The sequence below is a fragment of the Clupea harengus genome, chromosome 4 (assembly GCF_900700415.2).
Source record: "Clupea harengus chromosome 4, Ch_v2.0.2, whole genome shotgun sequence".
Classification (NCBI taxonomy): domain Eukaryota; kingdom Metazoa; phylum Chordata; class Actinopteri; order Clupeiformes; family Clupeidae; genus Clupea; species Clupea harengus.
In genome coordinates this window covers 29788435-29803411 of record NC_045155.1, presented here as the reverse complement: position 1 = coordinate 29803411, position 14977 = coordinate 29788435, and the positions used below count along the sequence as shown (strand labels likewise).

Here is a 14977-nt window from a genome sequence, read left to right as displayed (position 1 = left end):
GACTGCTCATGGTTTAACAATGTGATTTTTACTGAACTGGTTTGTCTGTGTAAACTTATCCAAGGCATTTCACTATCCACTATTAGCAGAATAGGGATACACTATTAGATTTTTCAGTTACAATAATAATAATTAAAAAAAACTGTAAAGCATCTGACTCGGACTACTTGGAGCATGCAGTTACAAAACGTAAAAAAGTCCTTGCCTTGTATGCCTCAAGCAGCCAAGTTAATTGATCCTAAATACACTTTACTATGCAAATACATTTCACATCATAGGCTTTACCTCCGTGACCTTCAATAGCCCCCTCTGGCGGTACTGTCCAGGGTTCTGATTTAGTTCAGTGATCACGCCACGCTTGACGTTTAGCCAAGTGAGCCACACTAGAGGCTGTCAGACAAGACAATCAAAGTCAGTGGAGCATCGAACAGCCGCGGTAGCCTAGATTAGGACGTTGCAGAGTGAAAGTTTGTTTCTGGGTTGCACTCCCGTCTTGGTGACCCTGAAAAACGAAAACATTTTGTTACAAGGATTTCAGTCGTCAATGCAGATAAGAATAAACACAGTAAGATAACTGCAACCAGAGTTGTGTTTACCAGCAGCCACACAATCTATCAGGCCGTGTTTGCGGGCTGACTTGGTCGAACTAGCGGGCTAGTTTGATAGCTTAGCAAGATAGCCAGTGTTAGATAGCCCACATTATCTGACTGGAGATGAACGTTGTTACGAGAAAAGCAATTGGGACAAAGTGAGAGCGCTTGGGAGCTGGCTAACGTGAGATTATGCAATGCCGTCAGCTGTTTCAGGTTCATTGCAGGAACAGCATAGAGATACTCCCGTAACAGAACTGATTTTACTGTTTACTTAGATCTGTATTGAGCTAACTTGGCTATCTTTGGACTCGAAAACTTCCCGTTGTTTGGCAAGCAATAGGAACTCGACACATCAGGTAAGACCAGGATTTAGCTTAGCATACCAGTATATGAGCTTGCTAACATCATGGGCAAATGTCAGCATCTCCGCTAGCTTCCTGGCTATTTTAACTCAACGGTCTGTCTTCTTTTACGTTAGCTAACCCTCAGCTAGATCACGAATAAGTAAATGCCTTACAGTTAATGTTATTAAGTGATTTTAACTGAACTGATCGATAGTTGTAAGGTGAACCTATGTTAAGCTTGTATTTCACATTTGTAACAAGTTACTAGCTCCGTAGCTTGATAATAGGGCTATGTTACTCTATTGGTTTGTGTTTAGCAAAGTTAGCTGTTATTAGGGTTGGCTAATTAGCCAAATAATGGGTCTCTGAATAGGGTGTAACGTGCTCAGGAAATTGCTTTGTTATGGCTGAAGTGATGGATAGTTATGCAGTATTGTGATTGATACTTCGGATGATTTACACAGATCACTAGATACAGGTTAACATGCAAGCCACCTGTGAAACCACTTAGATCTAATAGCTAGCCAGCAGCCCAGCAAGATGTCTCTGCATGGCTAGCTAGCTACCTAGCCCAGTAACTTTTCTGGAGTGATTCATCAGGGTTAGGGTTAGACTTATTTGAAATGTTGAAAAGACCTTTGTTTTAATAACATACAGTATCTTTCTGAATGATGCGATATTTATCTGAATGTGTTTGATCCTAATGGACTAGTGGACTGAATTTAGTTTCCCCCCCCAAGGAAAACAGTAGGAGTAGCATGCCACAGGTGTCAACACAGAAAGGACCAACTTTGTATACAAAAAAAATCAAACCGGCCGAATATTGTGGATTCGTCTTTTTTGTTTATTTGAAAACTGCCAACGCATGTCACAGCAGGTGGGAGGCCTATACGATGCTAATTCGATTTGAATTTGGTAGGCTTGTGGCATGAATCGGATATGAATTTGAGTTGAGGATAATTTTGGTCATATAATTCTGCTACCATACTAACCCTAAAACAATTGTATATTGCACACAGTTTAAACAATTTTCATGAGAGAGTTTATCTACCGAATGGTGTTCATTTTGTGATTAAATAGTCAGGACGCAGTCAACATGCACCAGATTGTGGAATGTGTTCTTGCCAAGCCTAGTCTGCATGAGTCATGACGTTCCTCAGTAGCCTTTTAACATACAAGAGCGTTAACCACAGACCTAGCATTCACCAAACCAGCACGACAGGTTGCTACCCCGACATGCCTCAACAACCTCTGAACAGCCTGCAGACCCGTGGTTTCCAGCCACACCAGTGAGGAGGCAGAGACGACGCTCTTTTCTGCTGCTGTTATCAACTTCAAGTCCTATTTGTTAAAGTGGCTCAGCTAAACCTGTTGTTTTTGAGAGTAGGCCAAACCTGGTTGAGTACAGTGTGTGCAATGATTTACATTGGCACCGCTGAAGCTGTGCAAATCTGCTGTGAGTGTAAAGGCTACGTGTGTCAAAGTCTTTAGGCTGTGGGGGTCCACTGAGTCTTCTTGTCGGACTCTGCGTGCTTGTGTGCAGTCTGTCTTTTGTGTCACTAGCCTACCTGCTAAGCTTCTTGTTTAGGATTACTGAGTATTTTCTCTCAGCCCCCACTGTCCATATGAACCTCGACAGCCACATCTGTTATTGATGTAGCCCACCCCGGGCTAGTCAAGGACGTGACCTTGTTTTCCAGCCCTGTCCCCTTGTCCACCCCCCCCCCCCTCCTCCCTCTGCATATCTCCTAATCTGCACATTGGCAGATTTGGTGGTCTTAAATCTGTGGCTTACCCCCAGCCTAGAGTTTGATCTCATCTCTATCCTGCTAACGCCACACTGTGCGAGTTAATATAGGCAAGTGTTGCAAATGCATTTTTCCCCCCAAGAGGAATGGACACAGGCTTAGCCTATGCTTTTGAATTTGTGATAATTCAGCTAGTATTATAGTGTGTGTGTATTGAGTTTAGGCCTAAATCATTGACTGTTGTGTAGGCTGCACTTAAAGAATGCTGTGTTGAGGCTTGTCTTTCAGGACATGCATCTCTCTGTCTTTTTTTTGCTTTGTAAAGGCGAGCTGAATGGAGTGGATGTCCTCGGGGGTTTCGCCCACGCAAAAGAAAATATGAGCCGTGGCGAACAGAGCCTGTGTGTCCTTTTTAACGCAAACGTCTTTGCTCTCAAAAGAGCGCTTGTTTCAGTTTCTCGCTTTGCACTTGATTTATTTTTTTTCTTCTTCATTGAATACAAGATAGGCCTAGTCCTGCTTGACTTTTTCCACCCTATGTTGGCCCACTGGGGTAAGAGTGAAAGGGTGTCTTTCATTCATAGTGCCTCTTGCGCTCCATATTTGTCAGTGAATGGAGCCAAGTCTCGATTGCCTGTGTGTCACAGTGTAAGTCCCGGGAGCTACCTGAAGAGCCAGTTTTATTGTCTCTAAAACAAACACTCCAGCACTTTCTTATCACTACCTTATCGCAGGCATAAATGTGTGTGGCAGGTCATTCTTTTACACAGGAAGACAGCCAGGCATCCTGTCCGTGACGTAATGAAAGGGTATTCAAGTTCAGCTAGTCGGCGAGGCTAGCATTTTCAAGCACAAAACAATGATGTAGAATGTTGTAGAAAATCTAAGTTCTAAGGTCTTTCTGAATGCATCTTGTTGGTTGTTCATTGGCTAAATGAAGCAACTACTCAGTGAAAGGTAGAGTCTGCGATTCTAAACTTTTTTGTCAAATTCAGCGTATTGCTCCTCGTGGTCCTCTAGCTGGCCTTTCAGTGTTTGTGCTCCAGTGTTTATACACAGTCTTGGCTCTGTAAGACAAACATAGTGGCTGGCTCAGCAAGAAACAATCCCAACCAATCAACACATTGCTACAGGAGCTCGTTAGGGAGGGGTGTAATTTAATCGGTTGAGATTAAATATCAACAACCTTTTTGCGAAACCGAATCGCGGACTCTACCTTTAACATTCCAAAACTGGAATCTTCGAAAACTGAACATGGTGTTGATAAGATTGTTGATTAGTTAAGCTAAGCAAGTGCACAGTTCACATTCCAGAGCTGGAATCCTCAAAAATCAGAAAATGATGCTGATAGGACATAAGAGATAAGGGGTGGGGCAGGGGACTCGTTCATCACAAACTGCTGAAGTCACACCTGGTCCCATGTGACCCTGTGAGAGGTAGTGCTAGGTGCGTTCGATTCATTTCTGTGATCTGTCTGTGTGGAGTTTGTGTGCCCTGGATGCGCACAACCCCATTTAGACACACCCCGTTTAGACACACCCCGTTTAGACACACCCCATTTAGCTTGCACCATTACTTCCAAAAAGTTTAAAGTGAGTTTTGGTCACGTTGCCCTTCCTTCTTCAGGGAGGTCATGCACATCACTCGATAATGATGAAGACGACCATGATGATGATGACGACAATAATGAAGATGACGACGAAGGGCTGTGAGCTCTAGCCACCAGACCTGTCAGGAGGCCGGTGGAGGAGGCGCAGCTGTCGCTGCGGACCATGGACGGAGCGGAGACGCGCGCGCTGGGGACGCCTCGGACGTCTCCGCGGCCGGAGCACAGTGCTCCCAACGCTGTGACATCATCCCCTGCCCAGGGGGAGGAAGGCTGGGTGGAGGGGGGAGGAGGAGGAGGAGGAGGAGGAGAAGGACCAGGCAGGGGTCTGGGCGGCGGCGAGTCGCTCTCCTCGGACTGTGGGGGGGCGTCGGACCTGCAGGATCCGGGCTCGGGCGAGGAAGGGAGCGAGGTGGAGGGCAGCGAGGGTACGGAGGTGTCGCCTGTAGGCAGCAGCAGCGGTGGCAGCGGTTGGGGCGCCAGCTTCCTGAATGGGCACAGGGAAGAAGAGTGCAAGCAGGAGGAAAATAACAACAGCAACAGTGGTGGCAGCAGCGTCCGTACCAGCCCTGTACCCGCCAGCACCACCACCACTGCCACCACTGCCAACACCACCACCACCAAGAACAACACCACCACCACCACCAACTTCACAGGTCAGATGAGCACCACTGTATTTATTACAGTAGAGTGGATTGCTTGTTTTTTTAATTTATTTTAATGTTTTTACCCCGGGTGGCTACGGTGCTTAGTACAGTTGTTCTGCAGATGGCAAAGTTACATGATGGATGCTAACATGGATATGACCTCAGAAGTGCCATTCATTAATCTTTCTCCCATGACTGTATTTGTGTTAGTGTTTTTTATGTCTGCATTCATGTTTGTGTGTGTCTGTGGCATTTGTGTGTGTTTGTGTGCGTGCGTCTTGTCAGTGTGTGTGTATTATTTGTGTGTGGGCCGAGTTAGTGTTTTTTTTTTTACTTGTCTGTCTGTGTGTGTGTGTGTGTGTATATATATATATATCTATGTATAGTCTTTGTCTGTGTCTGTTGTGTCACATGTGTCTGTATGTGTGCCCGTCTCTGTGTATTTAACACGTGTCTAATATGTGTATGTGTGTGCTCAGATATGTCTCAGACATGTCTCAGACACTGTCTCTGTGTATTTAACATGTGTCTAATATGTGTATGTGTGTGCTCAGATATGTCTCAGACACTGTCTCTGTGTATTTAACATGTGTCTAATATGTGTATTTAACATGTGTCTAATATGTGTATGTGTGTGCTCAGATATGTCTCAGACACCGTCTCTGTGTATTTAACATGTGTCTAATATGTGTGTATGTGTGTGTTCAGATATGTCTCAGACTTGTCTCAGACACTGTCTCTGTGTATTTAACATGTGTCTAATATGTGTGTATGTGTGTGTTCAGATATGTCTCAGACACCGTCTCTGTCTCTGACGGAGCAGCTGCGTCTGGGTCGCGAGGACGCATCTGGGATGGGCATCAGTGTGGAGTGTCGTATATGCGGAGACAAGGCCTCTGGATTCCACTACGGCGTACACGCCTGCGAGGGCTGTAAGGTGGGCCTCTCATGACTGAACCTGGCAGTACCGCTTTCAAATGCTGTAAGCCATACGTTTTAGACGTGCTGTAAGCCTTGCTAGCAGTCCCGGCTAATCTCGGCCAAGGAGTGAGCTGCACCATAACATTATTTCCATCTGTCTATGAGGAAGCTGACTTGTGACAGTGAGTGGTGGTGCACCTGTGTAAGTAGAGATCAGGTGATTTGGAGCTGATCACGCTGCCTAATCTAAGACATGCATAGTGCCTAGGGATGTTTTTTTAACGTGTATAGGACTAAATAGCAGCCATGTCATAATGCCCCTCATTGCAAGTCTCCATTATCACAGCTATAGTTATAGTATAGTCGAGTCTTCAATATTACCGTATCTCAATATTTAATTTCAATGTTTAAATCATCTTCGATAACCAGACGGATATGTAAACATAACGCTGACATTGGGTGAAATATAAACTGCTGTTTCGGGAACAATCTCTGATGAGCAGCCAGATCCGTCTACCTAGTCTGGCAGAGCGAGTGCCATCTATGGCAACATGGCTAATGTCTGCTAACATGAGCTAATGGTGTTTTCCATTTACCTCGGAGGTCGGGGCTGGGAGTGACATCCCACCCGAGTTGACCGCAGTGCAGCCATTTTCACAAGCCCACTATACGGGATCAGGACAGGCGTTTTAGAGTTGGAGCGTTGTCGATATCTCAAAAGCGCCAAAAAACGGGTGGAATAAGAATAAATAAAAAATATAGCCACAAGCGGCAATGAACGGGTCCAAGCAAGCGCAAGCCTTCAATGCTTATTGAAGAGCTCGTGAATTGAGGTATTTGAGACTAAGCCACGGTGGCAACAGTGAGACAGGACGCACCATGGAGAAGTCGAGACTTGAACCCTAAACCTCAATAAATAAAACGTTAAGATCAATAGTGTGGTTGGCGATGCTGTGTGCTTGAGCAATCACACTAATAATAATAGTGATAAAGTTTAAGCAGTATTTTTAGACGATTACTCCTGTGTTGGATTCCGTGTCATGGAAACAATTTGGTTTGTACAGCACAGCGTGTGGTTAAGATGGTCGTTAAGTTCTCTCTCTCATCACTCTCTTTTCAGGGCTTCTTCCGACGCACCATTCGTATGAAGCTGGAGTACGATCGCTGCGACCGCACCTGCAAGATTCAGAAGAAGAGCCGAAACAAGTGCCAATACTGCCGCTTCCAGAAATGCCTCGCACTCGGCATGTCCCATGACGGTGAGCAGTTTACATGGGAACACTGTATGCACTAGGGGGGAACCCCCAGTACCCCAGCAGAAACTTCTATCCGTAGCTGCTGGCAGGTACAGGTCAGGCAGTTTATTGGTGTATTTACTCCCTGTACTCTTACCCATGGTGGAGAGGTGCTTTTCAGCAATTTGATCTCAGTCTGACCTCTAGTGGTAAGATATGGTATGATATATAACGTGTTTATGGACAGCCATCATTTTTAGTAGATCTTTGTGCTGAGACAAAATATCTGTATGATCTCTATGGTTGTCATACATAGCCATAGTGATTCAACCTTAAACTCGGCGGCCAGCATAGTGTTGTAAAGAGTTATGTTCAGTCTTGTGGGTTGTAGTTAGGCATTGATTCTCAAGCGCATGTGAATGTACACATGCCATATGTAAAAACTCCAAATTGTCCGGCTGTATTTAGATCCTGGGCACATATAGATAAACCAAATACATTTAAAAAAAAAAAAAAAAGTTAAGTTAACCAAAAAAAGTCCTTACATTAATTTGTACTGCACTAGTTGAATTACAGTATCGGGAGCAGACGCTGGTTTTGATATCACTGACCTGAGATATTGTGTGGGACGTGGTTTAAGTTCTGCCATTCGTGGCCCTGATCTTGCCCACAGCCATCCGGTACGGACGGATGCCAGAGGCTGAGAAGAAGAAGCTGGTGGCTGGACTGCTGGCTGGTGAGCACAGCCACCAGAGTCACCAGAATCCCGGCGGGTCTGACCTGAAGTCCCTAGCCAAGAACGTCAACATCGCCTACCAGAAGAACCTCAACATGACGAAGAAGAAGGCCCGCAGCATCCTCACCGGCAAAACCAGCTGCACCTCGGTATTCTTGAACCCTTCCAGAGCCCAGATCAGTCATGTTCTAGAAGCCTTGTCGTGTCATTGCCGCAATAAGGCTAGTTCACACTGTCCAAACAAACGCGAGAAAACTCCAATGACCTTGGAGCTTATGTGGGCAGTGTGAATTAGCCTATTCGTGTCAATGGGACACATGACAGAACCATAAGAACCTGCCATGTAAGATCAAAGAGGACATTTACAGGTGTCTGTATTAAGTTAGTGTGAATATAGAGAAAGCTCTTTGCCCTTTGCTGTGTGTGTGTGTGTGTGTGTGTGTGTTTGTTTGTTTGTTTGTTTGTTTGTTTGACTCACTCTGCTGCTCTCTCTCTTCTCCTCCACAGCCATATGTCATCCACGATATGGACTCGCTGTGGCAGGCTGAGAACGGCCTGGTGTGGAACCAGCTCAACGGCGCGCCGCCCAATAAGGAGATCGGCGTCCACGTGTTTTACCGCTGCCAGTGCACCACCGTTGAGACGGTCAGGGAACTGACGGAGTTCGCCAAAAACATCCCAGGCTTTGGGGACCTCTTCCTCAATGACCAGGTAACAACACACCAGGGGTAGTTACAGCTAGCTCTGGATTAAGGAATGAACTTGAAGTCACATCAGTAATTCGTGTAAAAATGTTGTTACCTCTATTACCTTTTAAAACTCTCTCAGCGCCCAACCCAGTTTTATGCTGAGTTAAGAGGAGGAGGTGGCTGACCATGTTATGTTGCTAGTCATGTCTGCAAGTAAATACATTCATACCTAGATATAATCAAAATTTAGATGTGTTTGCATAACCTGGTATCTGATTTAACACGTGAAGAATTATCACCTCTAAGAAATGGTTTGTTTTTGCTGTTACCGCTTCAGGCAAAGAGTTGCACACTAGCTTCTAAATGGTGTGTGTGTGTGTGTTTGTGTGTGTGCGCGCTCAGGTGACGCTGCTGAAGTATGGCGTTCACGAGGCCATCTTCTCCATGCTGCCGTCGCTCATGAACAAGGACGGCCTGCTGGTGGCCAACGGGAAGGGCTTCGTCACGCGGGAGTTCCTGCGCAGCCTCCGCAAGCCCTTCAGCGAGATCATGGAGCCCAAGTTTGAGTTTGCCGTCAAGTTCAACGCCCTGGAGCTGGACGACAGCGACCTCGCTCTGTTTGTGGCCGCCATTATACTGTGTGGAGGTGAGCAGAGCAGGGCCTCTTTTCCCTAAAGATTTCTAAGCTTCAGTGACTAACAGACCTATATAATTAATAATAATAATAATAATAATAATAGTAATAACAATAATTCCCAAGTCCGTCACATTTTGCTTGCTTTTGTAGACTTAAATTGCTATTTATTTGTTGATCTAGTATTACTGATCGATGAACATATCTATTATCAAAGTATTGATTGAATAGTGATCACTGTTATCTGTTCTTGATTGATTACTTGATTGATTTAATATAATTTAATTTCTTCTTTTGATCTGCATTTCTGGTCACTGCACTTTTTCCATCTGCTGTCTTTGCGCTTTGTGACTAGACCTAGTACTTTACATTTGCTGCTTAATGAAGCTTGATTGTTCTTCCTCAATTGTAAGTGGCTTTGAATGAAAGCTTCTTCCAAACTAATACATGTAAACGTTCTTCGTTTTTCTGCTCACCCCTTTCGGTGCAGACCGGCCAGGCTTGATAAACGTCAAGCAGGTGGAGCAGTTCCAAGATGGCGTCCTGCAGGCCCTGGACCAGCACTTGCAGCTGCACCACCCTGACTCGCACCACCTCTTCCCTAAGCTGCTGCAGAAGATGGCCGACCTGCGGCAGCTGGTCACCGAGAACGCTCAGCTGGTGCAGATGATCAAAAAGACTGAGTCTGAAACTTCGCTCCACCCGCTCCTGCAGGAGATCTACAAGGACATGTACTAAATGCTGACCTACATGTGAACTGCACTCGCACTAAAGCGTGGGACGAACTGGACCTTGGACGGAGGAGTTCAGACTCATGCGCAGAATTGGGAATGATTTTTTAAAAATGTTATTTTAGTGATTATGGATATTGAATTTCACAGACACTGTCCTTTTTCTTTTAAATGGACCACATTTATTCCACAGACATTTCTACCTGAAGGAGGTTTCTTCTCAAAGTTACAGCCCTTACATCCCTCCTGTTCATCACCCTCAAGATAAATGAGTGGGTTTTTTTTTTTTTTTTGCGGGGGATGATTCAGGGTCATATATTTTTTAATGTTAATAATGTCCTTAAAATGTTAATCATGTTTTCCATTATGGTTATAAGCTTAGAGAAGAAACTAGTTGAGTTGCTAGTAGGTGACCGTGGTTACCCTACGCTGTAGATCGGGATGTTGAGTAGCACTGTGCTGATTTTTCTCCTATCACTTTCTTAAGTGTCTCAGAGTTAATAACGTAATGTAAAAGCACACAGACAGAAAGATGAAAATGTTTGTTCTGGTAAAAATAACATCACTATTTTGATCCTACCTCAGATCAGTATGGTGACGTTATTGACGGTAACACACACCTCACCTCGCTCGTTTGTTTTAATACTTGTGTAACAGTTTTGGAAATCCAGTTATAGCAAGATGCCCAAAACATTGTTTCAAAATTGTTTGATGTTAACATTGGCCGTTTCCCCTCACCAAAACGGTAGTGCAAACAATAGAATTCGGAAATCATTATCAAAACCCAAGTGGCTGCTTGTGGTATCCAACAAAGTTACGTAAACATAAAAAAAAATTGTCAGTGGAATGGTACACCCATGTCAAAACTAGGTGCTGTTTATCCAATGAAACGGCACACGCAGAACACATTTCAACTAGATTGTGTGGCTGGACCTAAGTGTTTGTATGAAAATATATTTAAGAACTGTTAGCCCTGAGCATGTTTACAAGCAGGGGACTTAAAAGGGAAGAAGAGAGGGGTGGAGCTCGACAAGGAGGAAGAAGGTAAAGGATCCTTTGCTGTGGATCAACTGAATCCAGGACATGTAATGAAGCTGGTCCTGGACATGGCACAACGGACGCTGACTGGGATCCGGCTCCCGTAGACATGCTGCACAAGACTTAAAACACACATTTTATCACTGTGATCTATGCAGAGTTACAACTGACTTACACTTTTTACATTTTCTCATTAAAAAAAAGAAAAAAGATATGATGGACACGTTTTGATTTGTGGTTTGGTTGACAGTCCAGTAGTGTCGGTTCCCTCCCTTCTAACATAGCAGCACAAATTGAATGCAGTCCTTGGTGCGGTTTTGGAGCATTGGTGTCAAAAGTGAATATTGGATTTTTTTATTTGTATGTATGTGCAATATCAGACTGCTCATGCCAGTCAGTCTATTAAAAGGGTCATCCATGCAATCAGTGGAGCAATTTCACTGCACGTTAAAATGCTCAGATATTTAGTTTGTTTGTCAAAATGGGCAAGGACCACTATTGACATTGCTTCTTTCATCATTTAAGCTTCAGGATCTTGCTGAAGAGACAAGCGTTGAACTTCGTTCTCTTGTCATGCCACGCCGTCAGAAATGGGATAATGACCTTTTCGGGAAATAATTACTCTTGCGTATTTTTGGAAGAAATAGTAATGACCCCAGACTGGAACAAGATTTGACAGCACTGGTTTTTTTTTTTACATTTCAAGTGCAATAATTACTGTAATAAGAGAAAACATCAGATTTGGTCCTCTGATATTGTTCCGGGAGCTTAGGGGTATTGTCAGAGCAGAGGTATGGGTCATATTGACATTGAATACGTATGTAAACGGAAAAGACACTATAGGTTATGTCCAGAATTTGCATGAACACAAACACTCTACACAAATTCTGACCTTTTGAACGGTTCATTACTTGCTTTTCTCCAAATGTAATTAGTCTACATCCATACTGAGCAAAGCTTCAGGTGATAACTAACGAGCCAGCTGTTTCAGTGGCGACCCTGTAGATATGGGCACCTGTAGAAAGTTCTAGTCCACCATATGCTCATAGCCATAGCCATAGCTCTCAAATCAATAGAAAAGTATTGTGTGGTTTGAAGAAAAGAAACCACAATGAATTTTAATTTTTTTGAGCACACACACTGAACAGATACATACGTGTTCCAGTGTGTCGTGTGTGCCATTAAAAACCTGACAAAGGTCTTAATTAATTACAGGAATGTGAGGAGAATTTTGTTGAAAATGATGAAAGGTGCAATGGATTGTAATGATGGGCCGTACTCTTAACAGTGTTACTATTCACTATGGACCGTACTCTTAACAGTATTACTACCATGACCGTACTCTTAACAGTGTTACTATAATGATTTAAATTCACTATTGTGCTTCCAAACAATTGTTACAGTCTTTTGAGTGAGACTACAGAACTTGCCTCATTTGTTCATGCAAGAATCTGGGGTGTGTTTCACCCAAGCCTTCTTAACCTATATCATTCTTAAATTATACCTTAAGCTGTACCTTAAGCAGGGGTTCTCAAACTATATGGGGCCAGGGACCCCTCATAGGGCAGAACATTTCCCAAGGACCCCTTCATAATCACATCCCAAATTAAACCATATAGGCTTATAGCTATTTGTAATGTTATATGATTTTGGACTCTTTTACTCTAAAATCATATAGTACTAATATCACAAGAGTTTTAGATAGTCATTTTATTACATTTGGCATTACTTGACAGTATGTAGGATAGATTTTTAAATGATCTTTTAGTAAAATGTGCTGTGAAGCTAAATAATGTTTACCTCAAATAAAAACAGATTGTAGGGTTTTCCAATAAAACTCTTCTAATTTTCTGAATGGAGCCTATGGCTGACGCATGTTCTGTGATCCAAAAAAGTATGTCTTCCAACGGAGATGATTTTGAAGATTTATTTTTAACAAAGACATTAACAAACATGAAATATCCACCTAATGTTATCTGTTCCGAGCATAGCCTCACACATATCCACTGCTGCTGGAAGGATCAGTTCTTCTGCAATGATATGTGCCTTCTTGCACTTAGCGACCCGCGGGGCTACCAAATAGGAAGCCCTCTGTGCCCTCTCTGATGTAGTTGCCAGGTCGGTTAGCCTTGTTCGCTGATGGAAATATTCTTTGCCTTTTCTGATGAAGAAATCTTTGGGTTTGTTGCTGTATTCTGGGTGCTTTGTTAGAAGATGCCGCTTTAGCTTGGCCGGTTTCATAGCCTCGTTTGCTAGCAGCTGGAGACAGATCACACACATTGGCTTTCCCCCGCTGCCTTCAATGAAACCTAATTCTATGTAGTTCGTGTCATATTTTCTAATTTTGCTTGGTTTGGGAGTGTCGCTACTTGACAGTTTCAAATATGTATCCACTGCCTTAATGTTTCAGGGCCAGGTCCACCAGTGCTTGCTGCGTCACTGTGGTGGAAGAGGACTTGGATATCAGCATGGGAGATATCACTGTGGAGGGGGTCAAGGAAGCTATATTCAAATTAAAGGCCCAGTATGTAATACATTTCCCCTTTTTATTAATGTATTAACTTGCAGTATTGTCTATTCCATTTGTGCCCTAAACTAGTGCTTAAAAGTTCATGTGTAAAACAACATGGTGGCCATGATCTCTTATGGCCTTTCACCCACAACACAAATGCAACCCAGGTTGATCATTGTTGTGCTTTGTTTAAGTTTAAGGAAATGTTTGTTTTCACAAAGCTCTTTGTAGTAAACATAAACTTTATGTTGAATCGGCACAGGACGAGCTCCAGATCGAGTATGTATATGGGATATATGATATATATATAATATAATATATATATAATGGGAACTGCAGTTAGCATGTGTTATTACTTTTGGAACCCTTTCTTCTTCACTTTCATCCGACCTGCCAGAGAGCAATGAAATGACAGTCATGTTAAATGCATTTAATCAGTAATCAGTTAATTAGGACTAATATATATATATATCTACAATATATCAAATCAAATCAAACTTTATTTGTACGGCGTATTTCATACCAGGAGGTAACTTTTACCGGATCCCGTAGGAAGGACAGCCAAAACATCTTTTCGATCGACAAATGCCTTGATCGCGTTTCTCTGTTCCTCTTTCAAAATGAATGTGCTGTCAATCTCTTCTAAAACAGACTTGAATCTCCACATTTCAGCTCTCCAGCGGCAGCCATGTTTGTTGAAAACGAATTCAACCCAAACGCTCTTTGGTGACGTGGTTGATTACGTTACGGTTGATCATCTGTCCATCATCATAGGGGGCACGGTGGCTCAGTTGCTTGCACTGCTTGCCCTGCCGCCTCAGAACAAGAAGGTCATGGGTTCGATTCCCGCATGGGGCGCTGTTGACTCTGGGGGGCAGGTCCTCCCCAGAGTGCACAGTGCTCAGGTGGGCTATCTCCCCGGCCTTTCTGTGTGGAGTTTGCATGTTCTCCCCGTGTTCACAAGGGGTTTCCTCCACTAAGGGCCCCAACAGAAAAAACATGCAAAATAACAGAACACATGTCCATCCCTGACCAAAGATGGACAGTTCACTTCACCTGGTCCCCGGGCGCTTCAAGCTGCCCACTGCTCCTGGGGGGTCCTTGAGGAAGGACGCTCAAGGATAGGAAAAAGCAGAAAATAAATTCACCGCGACCTCAGGCCTACGTGTGTGTGTGTGTGTGTGTGTGTGTGTCCTGTGTCGCCTCCATATATGCACGTGTGTGTTCCAGTGTGTCGTGTGTGCCATTAAAAACCTGACAAAGGTCTTAATTAATTAATCGTATAAAGCCCGCCCTGACAATTTGATTGGTCAGAACAGCTTCTGGTCTGGCATAATTTCGGCGCAATGCCAGACCGAACTTCCAGACCTCAAATGTTGTGGGCAGGGCTAAGTTCGGTCTGGTATCCAGGCTAGGTGTTAAGTGCTAGTGTTTTTAAATGTGCAGATAGTTTCTCTCTTTCGGTTTTTTACCTCCGTTTTATCTTGGTTAAGCTGGAGAAAGTTTTGTGACATCCATACATTTATATCAGAAATGCAATTTA

The 14977-nt window shown here is 43.7% G+C and overlaps 1 protein-coding gene across 1 annotated transcript; it reads left to right on the top strand.

Annotated features, from left to right (window-relative positions):
* The first annotated feature begins 335 nt into the window (after positions 1 to 335).
* Positions 336 to 11134, top strand: ppardb (peroxisome proliferator-activated receptor delta b). Its single transcript, XM_012820125.3, has 8 exons — positions 336 to 949; positions 4312 to 4947; positions 5724 to 5875; positions 6980 to 7118; positions 7768 to 7979; positions 8338 to 8541; positions 8922 to 9165; positions 9644 to 11134. The coding sequence occupies exons 2-8, from the start codon at positions 4458 to 4460 to the stop codon at positions 9889 to 9891; spliced, it is 1689 nt and encodes a 562-aa protein (XP_012675579.2). The 5' UTR covers positions 336 to 949; positions 4312 to 4457; the 3' UTR covers positions 9892 to 11134.
* The last annotated feature ends 3843 nt before the right edge of the window (positions 11135 to 14977 follow it).